A 19,927-nucleotide genomic window follows, 5' to 3' on the forward strand; every position below is an offset into this window, starting at 1 on the left:
GGACCGCTCCGGTTCTGGGCAGTCCCTTTGGCAATACTCCAGAGTCTTGAGTCCTAGGGCTCCCCCCAGCGGTAAGGGAGAGACGCGTATGATGAGGCGCGCACTTACGCGTACATTCACAAGTACACACACACACACACACACACACACACACGCACGCACGCACGCACACACACGCACGCACATACGAGGCCTGCGTCCTCCGCTCCCCCTACCCCCGGGGGGCGGGTCTCTTTCTCTTTAAAGAGCAGACGGTCTCCGCACAAACCCAGGCTCTCTAAGGCCCCGGGGGCCCAGGACCAGAGCCGCTCGCAGCCAATGGGCGCGGTGGAGCGGCTCGAGCGCGGCTGACGCTGCACCAATGGGCGCCCGCGGGGGGCGGGGGCAGCAGAGGAGACACTATTGTTGATGAGGAGCAGCGACGGCGGCGGCGGCTGCACCACCTTGTTACTGCCGGCCGCGGCCCAGTCTCCTCCCCGCGCCCCGGAGTCCGGCTTCGTCACTTGGTCGCGGGGACCTTCCCTCTGGCCCCAAGAATCCTCCCCCTGCAACCCAACAAGAGAAAACCCCCCTCGTCTCGCCCAGTCACCGGGGAGGGGGGACCATGTCCCAGCGGGTGAGGCGCAATGGGTCCCCCACGCCGGCCGGTGCCCTCGGGAGTGGTGCAGTCAACACGGCCGGGGGACCTGGGAGCCGCCTGCAACCCATGAGGGCGACGGTTCCATTCCAACTGAAGCAGCAGCAGCAACATGGCAGCCCCACGCGGAGCAACGGCGGCGGCGGCGGCGGCAACAACAACGGCGGCTGCTGCGGTGGCGCCTCAGGCTCCTCAGGCGGCGGCGGCGGCAGCAGCGGCGGCGGGGGCCCGCGCACCGCCTCCCGCAGCACGAGCCCCACGCGCGGCTGCGGGAGCGCGGCCGCGCGCACCAGCCCCACGGTGGCCACGCAGACGGGCGCGTCCGCGACATCCACGCGGGGCACCAGTCCCACGCGCGGCGCCGCGCCTGGGGCTCGTGGAAGCCCCCCAAGACCGCAGCCCCCGCCGCCGCCTCCGCTGCTGGGTACCGTGTCGTCGCCTAGCTCGTCGCCCACCCACCTGTGGACGGGCGAGGTGAGCGCGGCTCCACCCCCAACCCGCGTCCGGCACCGGAGGAGGTCCCCGGAGCAGAGCCGCCCCTCCCCGGAGAAGAGGAGCCCGAGCGCCCCGGTTTGCAAAGCGGGTACGTATCGGGGCAGGGAGGCGAAGGCAGGAATGGGTCCAGGGGCTCCGCGTCGGGACTGCGGTGCTACAGAGGAGCCCGGGGCGGGGGCGGGGCAGGGGGCGGGGTGGGTGACCCCACTCGGGGAGTTTGGCCTCGCCTTTGCCGGGTGCGGGGTGCCCAAGCCGCCGCCCTTTGCCGGCCTCATTCATCCCTCCTCCGGTCCAGCGCGGGTCCCGGGCGGTGGAGGTGGCAGCTGCTAACCTTGTATGTGTTAATGATAAACCTGGGGTTCTCTTTTCCGCTGGTTACTGCTTATCCTCCCTTGAGGGTGAGGCTAGAAATGGTTTGTCACTTTGTTTTAATGACGTGATTAACGCTAGCATAGAGGATGAATGCTGCTAAGTATTTCTGTTGAACAAAACAGTTTCAGATCGGGAAATTGCAGTCATTTGAACAATGGTCGATGGATCACTGAAGAGCCGTGAGGCTGGAAGCGTTTTTTTGCATTTCTTAAGACTTGATAAATGGATAGCAAGAAGTGACAAGCAGGATTCTTTTGGAAGGCTTATGGATTTTGTCTTGAGAATCTGGGTGTATTTCTGATACGTTGATTTTGCGTTTTGGATTTACAAAACAAAATTCATCGTTTCTCTCCCTCTGTTATTGTTTGGTGGAACTAAAATTTGTTATTCTTACATATCTGACAGCTTTCTTGGGAAATGTCCTGAGTGAAGCTGTTCGTTTCTAAGTAGTCATTCAAAAAGAGTAGTTCAAAAGAAAAGCAAAGTGTGGAAAATAGAAAGGAATAAAATCATTTGGCTGCCTTTCCATCAGAACCTAGTGAAAAAAGACACTTTTTTCACTAAAAATGGTGGTTTTTTAGTTACGAAGTAATACATGTGCCAACATATATACCTTTGTCTTTATCTGTTTGGGGGAATTTCTGTAGAATCTTATAGGAAGAATGGTTGGGAATTTCAGGAGACTTAGTACAGTACTTTCTAACCAAGTGTCAGATGAAGTGGTTTCAGAAGTGGAAAGAGTAGGATGAATCTGTTTTATATAAAAGGTTTTAGATAATAGTTTTTGGGGAGAATTGCTCTAGAAAATGATCAACAGTAGAAACAGAGCCCTTTTTAAACCTTTTGAGAATGCAAATTGCTTTTAAAAAACTTTATTGAATGAGAGTACTAGGATTTTCTGCCTCTCCCTTCTTATTGAACTCCTACTGAGTGATTTTCATACAGATTCTCATTTTATCCTTCACCATAGCCTTTGGATAGGTTAAGTAACAAGTGGCAGAGTTGGTACTTGAACTCTGGTTGGTTGTATTTCAAAGACCAAGTCTTCAGATTTTATTAAGGAAGTAGTTTCATGAAACCTGAGAAATATATGGCACACTGAATTACATATACTTAGTTTTGTGGCAGTTCTTATCTGGTGAACAGGATTGCTTCAGTTTGCCTTTAGCCTTCTGGAGCCAGAATAGCGCATCAGGTGGAAGGGAAAGGGCTACTTAAGTAGGCATTAAGGTGGAGAAAGGACCTGGAGCCCCCAGTCTGGTAACAGAATCGGGATATCCTGTCAGCTATTTGATACTCAAAGCAGAGAAGCAGCCTGAGGAGACGTGGGCTAAATTCAATATTGGTGAAGGTGGAGGAAGGTGCTTTTTTCATCTTGTTTCTGGGAGGCTGTTTCCTGGGATCTCAGGCTCCTAGTGTGCCCATTCCATTTTGCATGTTTTCCAAAGCTTCATTCCCCCAGATGTGTCATATAGAATATTTATGCTATAAAATGAATTATCATGATTAACCCTCCCCCCATGAAAACGTACTCTCCTGGTGTGGCACTCTAAGGGATATTGCTTGTTCTTAACTCTTACTCAAATGTAAATGTCTGATAGCTTCTTTCCTGGAATATATTTTTGTTTCACCCTAAGGATCATCTGTGCGGAGTGGGAAACATTGGAAAAATGTTTAATTTTAATTAATTTTTTAATTCTTAGCACATGCTATGATAAATAATTTGCTGTTTTGTATGACTAACTCTGGAAGAGTCTTTAGTTACTGGAGTCTTTTTGATTAAAGGGCAGTTATCAGTTTGCAAGCTCAATGGAATGTGAAAGTTCTTACTTCAGAAGGAAAGGGTCTATTTCATATAGTTCTTTAAACCTTATGTGACTCAACTTCCAGATCAACCTGCTGGCTTCTAGGTGTCTTATTAGATGAGTTGGATGTCATAATTTTTGTTAGGGCTCCCTGAGTCCCTAAGTTGAAGATCTTACTATGTGTATGTACCTTGTTGCCTCATTCTTCTGGGGTTTGAGCTAATCATTCTCTAATCTAGAACTTCCTTCTCTTTGCTATGATAAGGTAATCTAAGCATCCACCCCTGACAGATATTTTAAACATTCCATTGTCAGTGCTGACTTCTCCATTGCAAAGTGGTTTGTCATTAGGAACCCAGATATGCTTAGTGAAGGTAACTAGGCAGCAGCATTAACTGTGGTTTGTTTTATGCCTTCCCTTCTTTTGCCTGACTTAGTCTTATTCAAATTTCAAATTCATATTTTTAAAATAAAGAGGTGGCATAATAGGAGAGTAGGCTTTGGGTGAACAGTCTGGGTTTAATACTGTGTTCTATCACTTACAAGCCAAGTGATATAGGGAAGTTAAGAACTTTGTAACCCTAAACATTCTTATCTGTAAAATTGGTGATGATATCTATTTCACATGATGCTAGGGATAAATGAAAGAAAAACAGCATAGTAGCTCAGAAGTTTTTGTGTATCATATTTGTTTTGCTTTTATTTTTAGTGGCTGTAACAAATTGCCAATATAGTCTCAGTTTTCATAGTTGTATGATTTTTTAAAGTTTTTTTGATATAATGCATATGTGGGATACAGTGTGATGTTTTAATATATGTATACATTGTGGAATTATCAGATTAGGCTAATTAATTCATCTGTCACCTCAAATACTTAGGGTTATTTGTGGTGAGAACATTTAAAATCCATTCTTTTATATTTGTGTATTTTAAAATACATAATCCAGTAGACTCAAGTTGAAAATCTGCCTATAATTTTTGACTCCTCCAAAACTTGACTGAAAGCCTGTAGTTGACTGGAAATTTCATTTAAAACATAGTGAATTAACACATTTTGTGTGTTATATTTATTTATATGGTGAAAAATACATGAGAACCTCAAGATATTACTTTTTACTGCTCCCTGCAATTTACCAAAAGTTGAACTGCTCAGATGTAGAGGATCAGTGTCAGAGTGTGTTTACTCAAAACACTTGAGCTCACCGAAATAGCAACAGGATGTAGCTATGAAATTATTACAGTAGTACAGTAATACTGAATTTAATTTCATGCAGTTATGATTTAATACTGCATCCTCACCTTTGTTTACATTTCTCTTCACTGAGAATGGGGCCATATTTACTCTGTATTTGTGTACTAATTTTTGGTAAATGTTTTTAACTTTTTGTAATAGGCTTATGAATATTATATGGTAGCAGTGATAAAAATAGACTACCTATAGGTAATAGTAAAGTATATGGGGACATCTGTATTGTGTGCATTTGTGACATATCTAATGTTTAAACTTTTTTTTTTTGTATTTCTAGGCTATGCAGTCTTTCTGTGAATTGTTTTCAAATTGTTCTAGAATCCTTCAAAAATCATTTTATTTCACACCTGAGCAGTTCAAATCTGTGTTTTTCAGGGGTCAGTTGTACAGTATTATTAACTGTAGTCACCCTCATACCTTATACTATGAATCTCTTCCACACAGTCATTCCTGACTTGTGCTCTTTGTAATGAACTCCTAAGTGTAAATGTATTTTCCTGAGCTCTGTGACTCATTCTAGGAAATTGCCAAACCTTGGGAAGGGATCATGGGAACCTCTGATTTATAGCTGTTTGGTCAGAAGTAAAGGTGGCCTAGGACTTGTAGTATCTGTTGGGGGGCAGTTTTATGGGACTAAGTCTTTAAGGAATGGAGTCTGTGCTATCTCTGTCTAGTTAGGATCAGAATTGAATTGTTTCTTGAACATCCATTTGGTGTCCAGAGAGAGAGAATTGCTGGTTTTCCTGTTGGAAAATGCCCCAGGGTATTTGTTTAAAAATGCATATTTTCAGGCCCTACTGTGGGCCTTGCAAATGCCTACCCATTCCCTGCACCCCTTCTCTCAATTTTGCTGTACTCTAAATTGAAAAATAGTCACTAGAAGTCCCCAAAGAAAATAACTAGAAGACTTATTTAAAAAGAAAAGTAATTAGCACAGTATTTGTTATTTTTGTGGTGCAGCTGGGTATATTGATAGCAAGATGTGTTCTTGGGAAGTTTTTCCCTTACTCTGCATATATTAAGTTGTGTATGAATTTGATGGTTTATTGGGGTTGGGAGAATGCTAAGAACAGCAATAAAAGATGCACTTCTCTGGACTATCAGGCACAGTTAGTAAGTAGGGTACTAGAACTTTGTATTTGTGGCATTTTGATGTCTGTTTTCTAGCACTTTATAAAGTACAGAACTCTAAAAATTCAGTGCTCTAACTTAATTTGGAGGGCTGCTGCTAATTTCACACTTTAAGGGAATTCTTTTGGCTTGTGATGTCTGTATTTTACAATTGAGGTTGATGCATTATAGAGGTTTACTGTTAGGTCTCCATTTTGGCTAATAGACTTTTCACTTTATTAAGTTCAGTTCTGTAAGTTTGATTGAACTACCTTATATGTTACTGATTAGGCAGTACCAAAGGTATTTTTAAAAAACACAGGAAACTCCAAAGACTCAAACTAGCCATGTAAGACAGGTACATAGTATATTACATGATGAGTGCTGAGGGCTCATAGTGAATAATTTTACAGGAATGGGTATAGAAGTTTTCTGACAAGATGGCTTTTGATTTGAGTTGGAAAGGGAGGAACAGAACTTTGCAGTGCAAAGTTGAAAATGCACATGTCATGTTTAGTCCTGTATGGCTTAAGGGTAGAAAGAAGAGCCAGTAAAGAAGCCTGAGAATGTGATAGAATGTCAAAGGAAAGATTGTATTTCAAGGAGATGTTAAAGATTTTCACATGCTATAAAGAGAACAAGTAGACTGAGCTTATAGAATAGTTTTTTTTTTTGGGGGGGGTACAGGCATTGAACTCAGGCACTTACCACTGAGCCCCATCCCCAGCACTATTTTTGTATTTTATTTAGAGACAGGGTCCCACTGAGTTGCTTAGCACCTCGCTGTTGCTGAGGCTGGCTTTGAGCTCTCGATCCTCCTGCCTCAGCCTCCCCCACCACTGGGATCACAGGCGTGTGCCACCACGTCTGGCTAGAATAGACTTTTGAATTGGCATTTAGGTCAGTTGATGATCTTTTGAGTAGTATGTTGGTTATGAGTATAAATTACTCTTATGTCAGTGAAAGGAAGTAAAGTGACAAATCTGGATGAAGGGTTGTGCTGAGTTTATTTACAGGATGGGGAAAATTTTAGCATATTACTGGTTTAGGAGAAGGGTTCAGAGGAGAAAGATTACAAGAGAAAGTGATAATAGTAGATGGAGCAAGATCATGGAAAATATGAGAGGTAGCAATGGGATCCAGTGTGTGGAGAGTCTGGAAATCTCAGAAACAACTAAGGACCCTTTTTTTGCTGTGGAAGGGAAGGGCTAAGGTTGTGGTCAAGGTGATGGATAACTCAGCAGTAGAAGGGAAGGAAGTTGAGAAAGTCAGCTGTTTCCATTTCCAAACTACTGGAAGAAAACAAATAGTGTTCTTAATAATGTATATTTAAAATTCTTTTTTTTTTTTTTTAGTTGCAGATGGACACAATAATTTTACTTTATTTATTTATTTATTTTATGTGGTGCTGAGGATTGAACCCAGTGCCTCATGCATGCTGGGCAAACACTCAACCACTGAGCCACAATCCCAGCCCTTTAATAATGTGTTTCTTAAATTAAGAGTTTATGTAATTTAAAATATTAGATATGTCCCCCTGCTACAGCTCTGTCCCTTCCCTACTTCCTGTCAACAGAGACAACCACTTTCAATTCTTAGGACTTTCTTTTAGTGTTTATTAACTAATTTCTAAATATTTTATAAAATGCTTTATACTCTCACTTTAGGAAGTTTATTTCATTTCATTTATTATATAGTGACTTCTTGCTATGAAAAGTGTAGACTTCACTCTAATCACAATCCTCCCTATTTTCCTATTGTGGTTACAGCAGCCTTTTGGTTAATCAGTATTAATGTTTAAAGTATTACGACTATGGGCTGGGGTTGTGGTCCAGTGGTAGAGCGCTCACCTACCATGGATGAGGCACCCGGTTCAATCCTCAGTATCACATAAAAATAAAATAAAGATATTGTGTGTACCTATTACTAAAAAATAAATGAAAAAAAGTATTACGACTGTGTAGGTATTGTTCATATCAGAACCTTGGGGTATGCTACATTTATATTTCCTTTATAATGTTTTATGGTCCTTGAAATTAAAAATGCTTTGTTTTTTTGTTTGCTTCATTTTCTATGTACTTATCTCAGTTTCATCCCCCAACTTTTGATAATGGAAACTTTATATTAATTATTTAAAAACATATCAGGGACTGACAAAATACCTGATTTTTTGTTTTGTTTGTTAGTCAAGTAAATACTCTGTTGAGTCACATCTCCATCCCTTGTTTTGTTTTTTTTCCTTGGAAACATCTCTTTTGGAGTCTTTCATCCTTATATTCCAAACTGGACCATGAATCTCTAGGTCTGTGGTTTAGTTGCTGTCTGGGAACTTCTTTGGGAATTCCCATCACCTCTCCTGTTTTTTTTTTTTTTTTTTTTTTTTTACTGGGGTTTGAACCCAGGGGCACTTAACCACTGAGCCACATCCCCAGCCTTTTTTTATATTTTATTTAGAGACGGTCTTACAAAGTTGCTGAGGCTGGCTTTGAACTCATGATCCTCCTGCCTCAAACCCTTGAGCCACTGGGACTACAGGCATGTGCCATCATGCCTGGTGTTCTTCTCCTAGTTTCTGTATCTTCCTTTGCTAAATTTTATGCTCCTATAATTTCTGAGAGATGGCATTTGGGAGGTATATGTTCTGTAAGCAGATATGTCTTTATGTTTGATGGTTGAGTATAAATTAGAATTCTTCTACTTAATACTAAAGCACTTCAGATCAGACATGTGTCTCAGTGATAGAGCACTTGCATAGCCTGATGGAGGTTCTGGGCTCAGTCCCCAGTATCACAAAAACAAACCACTTCATTCTCCAGTTTCTATAATTGCTGTTGAGAATTCTGTTGCCATTCTGATTCTTAATTCTTTGTATGTGTTCTCTCTATGAAAGTGTTACTATCACTGTGAAATAAGGAACACCTTAATGTGAGATGTTCTTATTGTTTGATTGTTTTCTATTCAGTGTGCTGTTTATTCTGTGGGCATTTTTTAAAAAGAGACTTCATTTCTGGATTTTTTCTTCCATCATTTCTTCTATTATCTTTATTTTCTCTTTTTGGAACCCCTGTTATCCAAATGAGATACCTCTTGAAATAAACCAGCTTAAGAAAATTTCTGTTCTAATTTCCATCTCTTTTTGTTTTCCTTTATAGCAGATTTATTTTATTTTGTATCATTCTATTGAATTTTACATTTCAACTAGTGTATTTTTCGTTTTTCAATAGCACTGTTCTTTCTGTCTGACTGAAAATATTTATAAAATGTGTAAATACCCTCAAAGTTTTCTTTCACTTTATGCATTGTTCGAAGCTCTTTTTATCTTTATCTTTGTCTTATTGGAAACTTTCCATAGTTTTCTATTAATATTTAAACAGAATACTAAAATGCTGCTTAGGTGCTTTGTGGGTTAGTCTGAGGGATCTTTTCTGTAGCCTTGATAAAATTTGTACTCCCAATGTCTTCTCTTGAGCCAGTTTCCCCAGTGGGTAGGGTCCTTCAATATCAGGTCAGGATATGTCTGGTGTCTAAGTCCAGAGGCTGTCTAGTTATAACCTGCTCCAGTTTTTTAGGTCCCCCCTCTCCTCTGGAAAAACTGTTTTAAAATATTAATTTCCATTTCTCAAGGAATCCGTTTATGACCAGTAAGTTGAGATATAATAATCTAGTAATATAGGAGTACAGACTGATTTCTTTGTGTTTTTTTTGGCCAACTTATTAGCTTATTCATTTTGTCTGGTTTTCTTCTCTCTACTGGTGATAGTGTCATTACTCTTCTAGTTATAGCAGTAATGTGGCAAGTGAGCAGGGAAGTAGAGAAAACTTCAGTTTTATGTCTTTTAAAGATACTTTTTATATCAGTTGGGACCTATTTTTCCCTCTTTCTTTGGATTAACTATTTTTTACAATTCCTTTTTATGTTTTTTTGTTTGTTTGTTTTCAGGTATATTTTTTTTTTTTACTGTGTTCTTAGTGGTTGAACTTTGGAAGAGATGCAAATGTTCTGCGTCTGTGTTATCTAATATTTCTTGTTAGAATCTTATGTTAATATACTTATGATTTCCTCCTTCCCATCCTTTGCTATCATTGTCAAATATTTTGTTACTTGTCAGATATTTTATTATCACTGTTATAGACTTTATAATACCTTGTTAGTACTTTAATTGGTTATCTTTTAGAGCAATTAAAATAGGTGTTAGAGTCTGCAAACAAGTCAGGATGGCGCCTGGCATTTTGCCAGAGGGAGTGGTTTATGAAGTAACACCAGCGAGCCATTAAGTGTGGAGATTTCTTATTGGTTGACTGCTGTATCTAGTTTATGCTAATTAAGATAAGCTGTGTGGAATGTATATATATCCCTCCTGTCCTACAATAAACAGCTCCCACTCCTGCTGTACCAATCTGCACAAGTTGCTCATCACCCCCTGGTTATTTTGCTGCAGCCGGACTGCAGCAAATAGGAAGAAAGTTTTTATATTTACTCCCATTTTTCTATTTTGAGCATTCATAATTTCTTAAGATACGGTGGTTGTAGTATGAAAAAGGGCTTATTGAGAAGCAAAAGATTGATAAGGTTTGTTAACTGATTAGATTTGAGGGATGAGGAAGATGAGAGCATAATGGCTAAGATTTTGAACCTCCTTGGATGGTTGGGTTAATGTTATCATTAGCTGGTTTTATAAATGATGTTATATTCTGTATGCAACAGAGTAGGACATGAACTTTTGGAGCTTAACACTAAATATTTTAATAGTCAAAAGCAATATAGCAAACAGTGTGGAAAATTTGGAAGATAAAAAGAAAATGTTCATGGGCTGGGGATGTGGCTCAAGCGGTAGCGCGCTCACCTGGCATGCGTGCGGCCTGGGTTCGATCCTCAGCACCACATACAAAGAAAGATATTGTGTCCGCCGAAAACTAAAAAATAAATATTAAAAATATTCTCTTATTCTCTCTCTGTCTAAAAAAAAAAGAAAAGAAAATGTTCATTATTATTTTTATATATTGCCTTCCAATTTATCATTCCTAAAAGTTTTGTAATTATTATTTTACTTGATGTTCTATTGGATCTACTAGATTATATCTAGTAGTTTTTAGAAAATCATTTTACATTAGTTTATTTTTTCATTGTGCATGTATGTTGATATTTTAATTATAAGGACAAGTGATGTCTATTTATATTATCTTAGAACCTACTCTCACTTTGTGCAGAGCAGCTTACAAGGTCATGAGAGGGAGTCCTTAACTTTACGGGCTTTAGAATTTAAGACAGACAATATAATATTTAAGGGTTAACTGTAAAAACAATAAAATATCTGATATTGCTAAGAAGAGCAAAAGCCTCACATGATGTTCTTGAGTCATAGTGCTTTCGTTTGCAGTCAGGAATTGCTAGGTGACTTGTAGGATAGAAGTCGCTTTGCTAGTATTTTGGACTAGACAAGAGGGAAGTGAAGGGAGAGGAAGCGGGTAAGGGGGTATGAATGATAGTAGAATGAATCAGACACTATTATCCCATGTGTATATATGATTACATGACCTGTGTAACTCTACAATCTGTACAGCCAGACAAATGAGAATCTATACTCCATTTATGTATGATGTGTCAAAATGTGTTCAACTATCACGTATAACTAATTAGGACAAATAAAAAAAGATTTAAAAAAATCACTTCTAAAAAGCGATTGCCATTAATGCTATCCTCAAGAATTCCTAGAACATCTACGCCTGGAAATTGTGCTGGGTGTGCCCCGTCCTGCTACAGAAATGTTATGTCTCAATTGTGTAAGGAAGATTGAGGCTCTACAGTTTTGGACATTCTCTCTCCCTGTTGAACTTTTTTTAAAAATCCTATGGCCCAGTGACTTATGGTATCTTTTTTTTTTTTTTTTTTTAATGTAAAGGTTTGTTTTATTTCTACTAGGGGAAGGAAGAGGATAAATAGAACTGTTTTCCAGTTTGCTGTCCACTGTATACACACATTATCCACATGCATATATATAAATTTGTATATCAAAAATACTCCCAGAAAACCAAAAAGTAAAAGCCAAAACACCCTCCTCAGATTTGGTTGCATACTCTGTAGTCACAGCGGCTTGGGAGACTGAGGCAGGAGGATCACAAGTTCAAAGCCAGCCTCAGCAAAAGTAAGGTGCTAAGCAACTTAGTGAAACCCTGTCATATAAAATACAAAAAAGGGTTGGGGATGTGACTCAGTGGTCGAGTGCCCCTAAGTTCAATCCCTGGTCCTCCCCACCAAAAAAATACTTAAAAAACACCCTCATACTGCACCAATACTTCATATTTTGATCCAAAGAAAAGATTATGGGAAGAAGTGCAAAATGCAAAATCAAATGACTGAAAAATGCTGAGCAAGCAGCATTATTAATATACAAAATATTTATATTACTGAACTAGTAACAGGTGATGTTCTATGTGTCTAAAATTTGGAACCATATAGCTGATTTGTTAAATCTAGCCCAGGCCAGATTCAAAATTCAAAATAATTAGCTTTATTTTTTGTTGTTGTTGTTGTTATTGTTGTAGATGGACACAATACCTTTATTTTGTTTATTTATTTTTATGTGGTACTGAGGATCGAACTCAGTCCCGCATATGTTTGAGGCAAGCACTCTGTCTGTCACTGAGCCACAGTCCCAGCCCTAGCTTTATTCTTTGATGCTTCATCAAAATTTTTTATAAGATCTGGAACATTGTCATTCCTATTCATCAGTGTCTTCTGGTTCTTGTGCTTTACTGTCAACACTTGGCCATAGGAACTGTTCAGCTAATTTCATAAGCTGTCAGCACCAAGCTGACTTAATATTCCAGGAAACACTTCTGTGATTGGTTTGGCTTCTGCATGACCAGTAATTGTGAAGGTATTAGCAGACAGGGATGTTGGACTTTGGGATTGTTGAAATGAATAACTGTCCCATCATCTTTAATCATATTCGACTCTTTTTAATACAAGCTGTATTATTCACAGTTTTTTTTTTTTTCAGAGAAAGAACTCTGAAGTTTTTTGTCATGAGTGGTAGCCGTTCTGTATGCCACCTTTCTTCGAGCTGTACCCTTGCCCCTATCTGCAGTTTGGCTAACTTTTATTGATACATGCTATTGGTAAATCTGAAGCAGGGAGGGTCCTCCAACACCAGCAGGCAGCAAGAGCAAGATCTATGGTGTCTTTTATAATTAATCTGTTTTTGTCTTCTCTCAATTCAGGAAGGGAGAACTTGCAATCTTTAATTGAGACTGGGTAAAAGTTTCATTGAATGAATGGATGACTTTCTATGAGAGAATATGGTAGGAGGAGAAATGGCAGAGTGGTGTTGAGAGACAGTGACTTATGTCCATTTCCTGTTGGTTTGGAGGTCTTGGGTACCATTGGATGTTGTCTATACATCTACTTGCTAACTGTATTTGTATGTGTTAAAATTGTATGTGTTAAAATTCCCCGTACGGGCCACCAATTGCCGCAACCCGGCTGGGCACAGAATCACAAGCCACTCAAGCAGGAACAAAGTTTTATTTTAAAAAGGCCGACAGTGCCCCGTGTGCGCCTGGCTAGCAAGCTGGTCCACACACGTGTGTGCGTCTACCGGAACCGGGGGCCCGGACCTCCCCCGGAAATTCCCGCCTACTATCCTTCCCCAACCAATGGGAACTCTCCGGGAGTCTCGTAACATGAGTCCCGTAACATGAGTCCTGTAGCAGGCTGAGGTGAACAGCAGGAGTCCAATTTCCATATGAATGTAAATCTTAACATAATCATATCATCTCAATGGCTAGCTGGCAGTCACCTTAACCAAAAGTGCCATGTATCATAATACTTTTGCTGTGGCTCCTAGCACTTTTTGATATGTGAATTTTGACAAAAGAATACAATTGTGTAAATATAACTATAGTCAAGATATAGAATATGTTGATCACTTCTAAGGTTTTTCTCATACCTTTTGAAGTCATTCTCCTTCATATCTAGGTCATATAAATTGATTTGCTTTTATTTTTTTCAGAATGTCATGGGAATGAGTTGTAGAATACCTAACCTTTTGAGTCTAACTTCATTCATGTAGCAATACATACTTGTTGCATATATCAGTAGTTAATTTCTTTTTATTTTCAGTTGTATTTCATTATATGGATGTACATACTTTGTTTATCCACTTGCCAGTTGAAGGATATTTGGGAATTTGCATTTTTGGAGCTATTATGAATGAAGCTGCTGTAAGTGTTTGTATATAGTTTTGGGGTTCTTTTTTTGGTGAACATAGTTTTTATTTTGTTAAACATCTAGGAGTGGGGGTTGTTGGGTCATATGATAAGTGTATGTTTAAAAGAAACTACCAGCCAGGTATGATGTTATATACCTGTAATCCCAGTGTCTTGGGGAGGCTGAGGCAGGAAGATTGCAAGTTTGACGCCAGCCTCAGCAATTTAACAAGGCCCTATGCAACTTAGTGAGACCTTGTCTCAAAATAAAAAGGGGCTGGGGAATTTACTTTAGTAGCAGAGCACACCTGGGTTCAATCCCCAGTTACCCCCCAAAAAAGCAAACAAACAAACAAACTACCATTTTCCCAAAGTGACTTTTTGCCAATATTTTGTTAAGGATTTTTACACCTATGTTCCTGAGGAATATTGGATTATAATGTTCTGTTCTTGTAATGTCTTTGGTTTAGGTATCAGAGTAATCCTGGCTTCATAAAATGAGTTGAAAAGTATCCTTGTCCTTATCTGTTTTCTAGAAGAGATTCTTTGGCATTGGTATTATCTCTTTCTTAATTTTAAGTTAGAATTTCCCTAGTGAAATCATCTTGGCCTGGAATTTTCTTTGCTAGATTTAAGATATCAAATCAGTTTAATAGATACAGGATTATTTTGATTATCCATTTTTAATACATTTATTTATTTTTAATGTGATGTTGAGAATTGAACCCAGTGCCTCATACTAGGCAAGCGCTCTACCACTGAGCCACAACTCCAGCCCTAAATTAAGTTTTTGAGAATTGAACTTTGGTACATTTGGTCTTTCAAGGAATTGGTCCACTTATGTACATGATGTCGTGGTGTTTCATTATTCTTTTAATTAAATCTGTGGAGTTTGTAATGGTATCTTCATTTCTTCCTTCATTCTTGTTAGAAATTTGTTATTATTTTTCGTGGTTAGTCTTGCTGTAAGTTTATCATTTTTATAGAACTTGTCAAAGAACCAGCTTTTGGTTTCATCAGTGTCTTTAATATTTTGTCATTTCATGAATTTCTGCTCCTGTCTTTATTATATTCTTCCTCTTACTTGACTTGGCTCTAGGTTTTTTAAAAATATTTATTTATTTATTAACATTTTTTAATTTTTATGTGGTGCTGAGGATCGAACCCGGGTCCCGCCTGTGCTAGGCGAGCGCTCTACTGCTGAGCCACAATCTCAGCCCCAAGTTTTTTTTCCCCCCTTAGCTTTTCAGATGGAAGTTTAAATTATTAATTTGAGATCTTTTTTATTTTTTAAGTGTTTTTAAAATTTTTTATTTTTTTTAGATGTACATGACAGTAGATGTGTATTTTTGACATATTATACATACATGGAGCATAACTTCCCATTTTTGTGGCTGTACGTGATGTGAAGTTAACATTCATATATGAGCATTCTACTGTGTTTTTCATCTCCTCTCCCTTCCCTTTATCCCCCTTTATCTAATCCAGTGAAGTTCTATTCTTCCCTCCATCCCCCTTATTGTGGATTAGCAACTGCATATCAGAAAGATATGGCCTTTGGGATTTTTTAAAAAAAAATTTTAAGAGAATTTTTTAAACATTTATTTTTTAGTTATAGGTGGAGACACAATATCTTTATTTTATTTTATGTGGTACTGAGGATTGAACTCAGTGCCTCATGCATACTAGGTGAGTGCTCTACCTTTGAGCCACAACCTCAGCCCCATTTTTTTGTTTTTGTAAAAAAAAATATTTTTTTAGTTGTTGCTGGACCTTTATTTTATTAATTTATTTATATGCGGTGCTGAGAATTGAACCCAGTGTCTCACACATGCAAGGCAAGTGCTCTACCAATGTGCTACAACTCTAGCCCTGGCCTTTGGTTTTTTTGGGATTGGTTTATTTCATTTAGCATGATAGTCTCCAGTTCCATCCATTTATCAGCAAATGCCTTCTTCTTTATGGCTGGGAAATATCCACTTGTATGTATACATATATCACGTTTTCTTTATTCATTCATCTATTGAAAGGCACCTAAGTTGGTTCTATGGCTTAGCTATTGTCAATTGAGCTGCTGTAAACATTGATGTGGCCATTGTCATTATAGAATGCTCATTTTAAATCCTTTGAGTATATGCTGAGAAGTGGGATAACTGGGTCAAATAGTGTGGTTCCATTCCAAGTTTTCTTTTTTTAATTTAATTAATTATGTTTTACACAAATGGAGCACAGTGTTTCATTTCTCTGGTTGTACATGATGTAGAGTCATACCATTTGTGCAGTCATACCCATACATAGGGGTAATAATTGTCCATCTCAATCCACCATCTCCTCCCCCAACTCCTCTGCTCAATTCAAAATTCCTTTAGTCTTTCCTTGGCTTCTCCCCCCACCCCTTTATGGATCAGCAGACATTGAGCCTTTGGTTTTTTGGGGATTGGCTTATTTCACTTAGTTTGATATTCTCCAGCTCTGTCCATTTACCTGTAAATGACATTTTATTATTCTATAAGGCTGAGTGATACTTCATTGTGTATGTATATATCACAATTTCTTTATCCATTCATCTATTGAAGGGCATCTAGGCTGTTTCCACAGTTTAGCTATTGTGAATTGAGCTGCTATGAACATTCAGGTGGCTGCATCTCTGTAGTCCTTGGGTATAGATCAAGGTGTGGGAGAGCTGGGTCAAATGGTGGTTCCAGTCCAAGTTTTCTAAGGAATCTTCATTCTGCTTTTTAGAGTGGTTGTACCAATTTGCAGTCCCACTAGTGTATGAGTGTACTTTCTCCCCCACATCCTTGCCAACATTTATTGTTACTTGTATTCTTGATAATTGCCATTTTGACTGGAGTGAGATGAAATCTCAAGGAAGTTTTAATTTGCATTTCTTTAATTGTTAGTGGTGTTGAACCTTTTTTTAATATATTGCTTGACGGATCATAATTCTTCTCCTGTGAGAAGTCCCTGTTTAGTTCTTTTGCCCATTTATTGATTGGGTTGCTTGTTTTTCTGGTGTTATGCTCTGTCTGAGGTGCAGGTGACAAATATTTTTTCTCATTCTGTAGGCTCTCTCTTTATGTTCTTCATTATTTCCTTTGCTGTGAAGAAGAAGCTTTTCAGTTTGATACCATCCTATTTATTGATTTTCTTTTTCTTTTTCTTTTTTTTTTTTGACCCAGGGATTGAACTTAGAGGCACTTGGCTACTGAGCCACATCCCCATACCTATTTTGATTTTATTTAGAGACAGGGTCTCACTTACTTGTTTATTAACACCTCACCGTTGCTGAGGCTTGCTTTGAACTCACTGTCCTCTCAAGCTGCTGGGATTACAGGCGTGCACCATTGCGCCCGGTCCATTTATTGATTCTTGATTCTACTTCTTGCACTTTTGGGAGTGTAGTTGAGGAATTCAATTCCTAAACGGACATGATGGAGATTTGGGCGTAATTTTTCTTCTTATAGGCGCAGGACAGGGTCTCTAGAGACCTTCTTATCTAATAATGGCATGTAATGGTATACATAATTTGCTAAGCAGCTTTTAGATGTATCCTAAAACTTGAAATGCTGTATTTTAATTTTAATTTACTTCAAAATATTGTCTAGTTTCCTTTGAAGCTGCTTTTTTGACCCACAGATTATGTAGAAGGGTCTTGTTCAATTTCTCAATATTTGGGGGCTTTCCAGATAGCTCACTTATTAATTGGATTCCATTTCAGAGAATATATATATGATCTCTTTTCTTATAAATTTGTTAAGGTTTGTTTTGTATACCAGGATGTGATACACTTCAACAGATGTTTCATGTGCCCTTGGGTATTCTGCAATTTTTGAGTGGAGTATTCTAAGCCAAATTAATAGTGGTATTTAGGTCTTATATATCTTTGCTGATTTTCTGTGTATTTTACCAATTACTGAGAGAGAAGTAATTGAATTCTTGAAATAAATTCGTTGATTTTTCTGTTTCTTACAGTTCTGTTAGGTTTTGTTTCTTCTATTTACAAGTTTTTAAAAAAATGTGTATTAACATTTAGTATTGTATCTTTTTTGGTGAATTAAACTTTTTACTATGTCATTCTTTCTATCACTGGTAATTTTACTTTTTTTTTTTTTAATAACTTTATTTATTTATTTATTTATTTATATGTGGTGCCGAGGATCGAACCCAGGGCCTTATAGGTGTGAGGCGAGTGCTCTACTGCTGAGCCATAACCCCAGCCCCGGTAGTTTTCCTGTTCTAAGTGTACTTTGATAATTGTATTTATAGTTCCATCCTTTCTATATTGTATTTAAAGGGCTGTCTTGTACACAGCATGTAGCTATCTGGGTCTTGTGTTTTTTAAAATATTTTTTGTAGTTGTAGATGGACAGAATACCTTTATTTATTTTTATGTGGTGCTAAGGATCGAACCCTGTACCTAATACATGCTAGGCAAGTGCTCTGCCACTGAGCTATATATAGCCTCAGCACTTTAATCTAGTTTTGATTATCTCTTTTAATTAGCTGTGTTAGATGATTTACATTTAGTGAATTATTGGTATGTTTGGATACAGGTTTGCTTTTTTTTTCTTTAATTTTCCATTTCTTCTTTTGTTCTAGTTTCTTCTCTTTTCTACCTTTTATGAATTACTTCACTATTTTTTTTTTTTTTTTTGGTACCAGGAATTGAACTCAGTGGCACTTAACCACTGAGCCACCTCTCCAGGCCTATTTTATATTTTATTTAGAGACAGGGTCTCACTGAGTTGCTTAGCGCCTCACTATTGCTGAGGCTGGCTTTGAACTCACTATCCTGTCTCAGCCTCCCAAGCTGCTGGGATCACAGGTGTGCACCATTGGGCCTGGCTGCTTGACTATTTTTTAGTAATTTGTTTTAATATATGTACTGATCTATCTTCCTTCCTTCCTCCCTTCCTCCCTTCCTCCCTTCCTCCCTTCCTCCCTTCCTTCTGGTTGAACCCTGGTACTGAGCCACATCCTCAGCCCTTTTTATTTTTATTTTGTTTGAGACAGGATCCCGCTAAATTGCCGAGCGTCTCACTAAGTTGCTGAGGCTTGCTTTGAACTTGCAATCCTTCTGCCATAGCTTCTCAAGCCATTGGGATTATTGGCATACATATTGATTATTTTGGTTGTATCTTTTTGTATAGATTTTTTTTGTTGGTGGTTGTTATGGTTATTACAATATACATTTCTAACTTTTAATATTCTCTTTAAAATTAATGTTTAACACTTCAGGTGAAATGTGGAAATCTTAGAGTTATATGTCTCTTTAGCCTCTTTCATTTATGTTATAGTCGTACTGTGTATTACATCTTTATACATTGAAAACCACATTAGCATTATAATTTTTTTGTTTTGATACTAGGGATTGAACCCAGGGGCACTTAATCACTGAGCCACATCCCCAGTCTTTTTTAATTTTTTTTTTTTTAATTTTAAAGAGACAAAGTCTTGCCGAGTTGGTCAGGGCCTTGGTAAGTTGCCAAGACTGGCTTTGAACTTGCTGTCTTCCTGCCTTAGTCTCCTGAACCTCGAATACAGTTTTCCTTTCAATAATTATTTTAATGGATTTAAGGAGAGAAAAGTAATCTTTCATATATTCATGTGTTTATTATTTCATTAGCTCTGTTTTATTCCTTTAATTCTAGTTTCCCTCTGGTATCATTTTACTATTTTCTGAAGACCCACATTTAACATTTGTTTGAGACAATTTTTTGCTCTTGAATAAATTATATTTTCTTTAATCCAGAAACATCTTCCTGATAGACTTATTTTCATTGAATCTAGAAATCTCAAATTTCACATTCTTTTTTAAAAAATATTGTTTTAGTTGTTGGCAGACCTTTGTATTTATTTATTTATTTTAAAACATTTTTTTAAGTTGTTGATCGACCTTTATTTTTTATTTATTCATTTATATGTGGTGCTAAGAATCAAACCCAGTGCCACCTGCATGCTGGATAAGCACACTACCACTGAGCTACAATCCCAGCCCTTATTTATTTATTTATTTATTTATTTTAAATAACGCTTTATTTGTTTTTA

The 19,927-nt window shown here is 38.4% G+C and overlaps 1 protein-coding gene and 1 pseudogene across 1 annotated transcript in view; one reads left to right on the forward strand and one right to left on the reverse strand.

The window, feature by feature from the left end:
• Positions 1-465: 465 nt before the first annotated feature.
• The window catches only part of Fam117b (family with sequence similarity 117 member B), a 93,659-nt gene continuing 74,197 nt past the window's right edge, over positions 466-19,927 (forward strand). Inside the window, exon 1 of the mRNA XM_078017873.1 lies at positions 466-1,220. Within this exon, the coding sequence (XP_077873999.1) occupies positions 605-1,220 (616 nt within the window). The 5' untranslated portion in view covers positions 466-604. The remainder of the gene's footprint in view (positions 1,221-19,927) is intronic.
• Positions 12,306-12,616, reverse strand: LOC101965297 (transcription factor BTF3 homolog 4 pseudogene; annotated as a pseudogene).

The sequence above is a fragment of the Ictidomys tridecemlineatus genome, chromosome 7, assembly GCF_052094955.1.
Source record: "Ictidomys tridecemlineatus isolate mIctTri1 chromosome 7, mIctTri1.hap1, whole genome shotgun sequence".
Classification (NCBI taxonomy): domain Eukaryota; kingdom Metazoa; phylum Chordata; class Mammalia; order Rodentia; family Sciuridae; genus Ictidomys; species Ictidomys tridecemlineatus.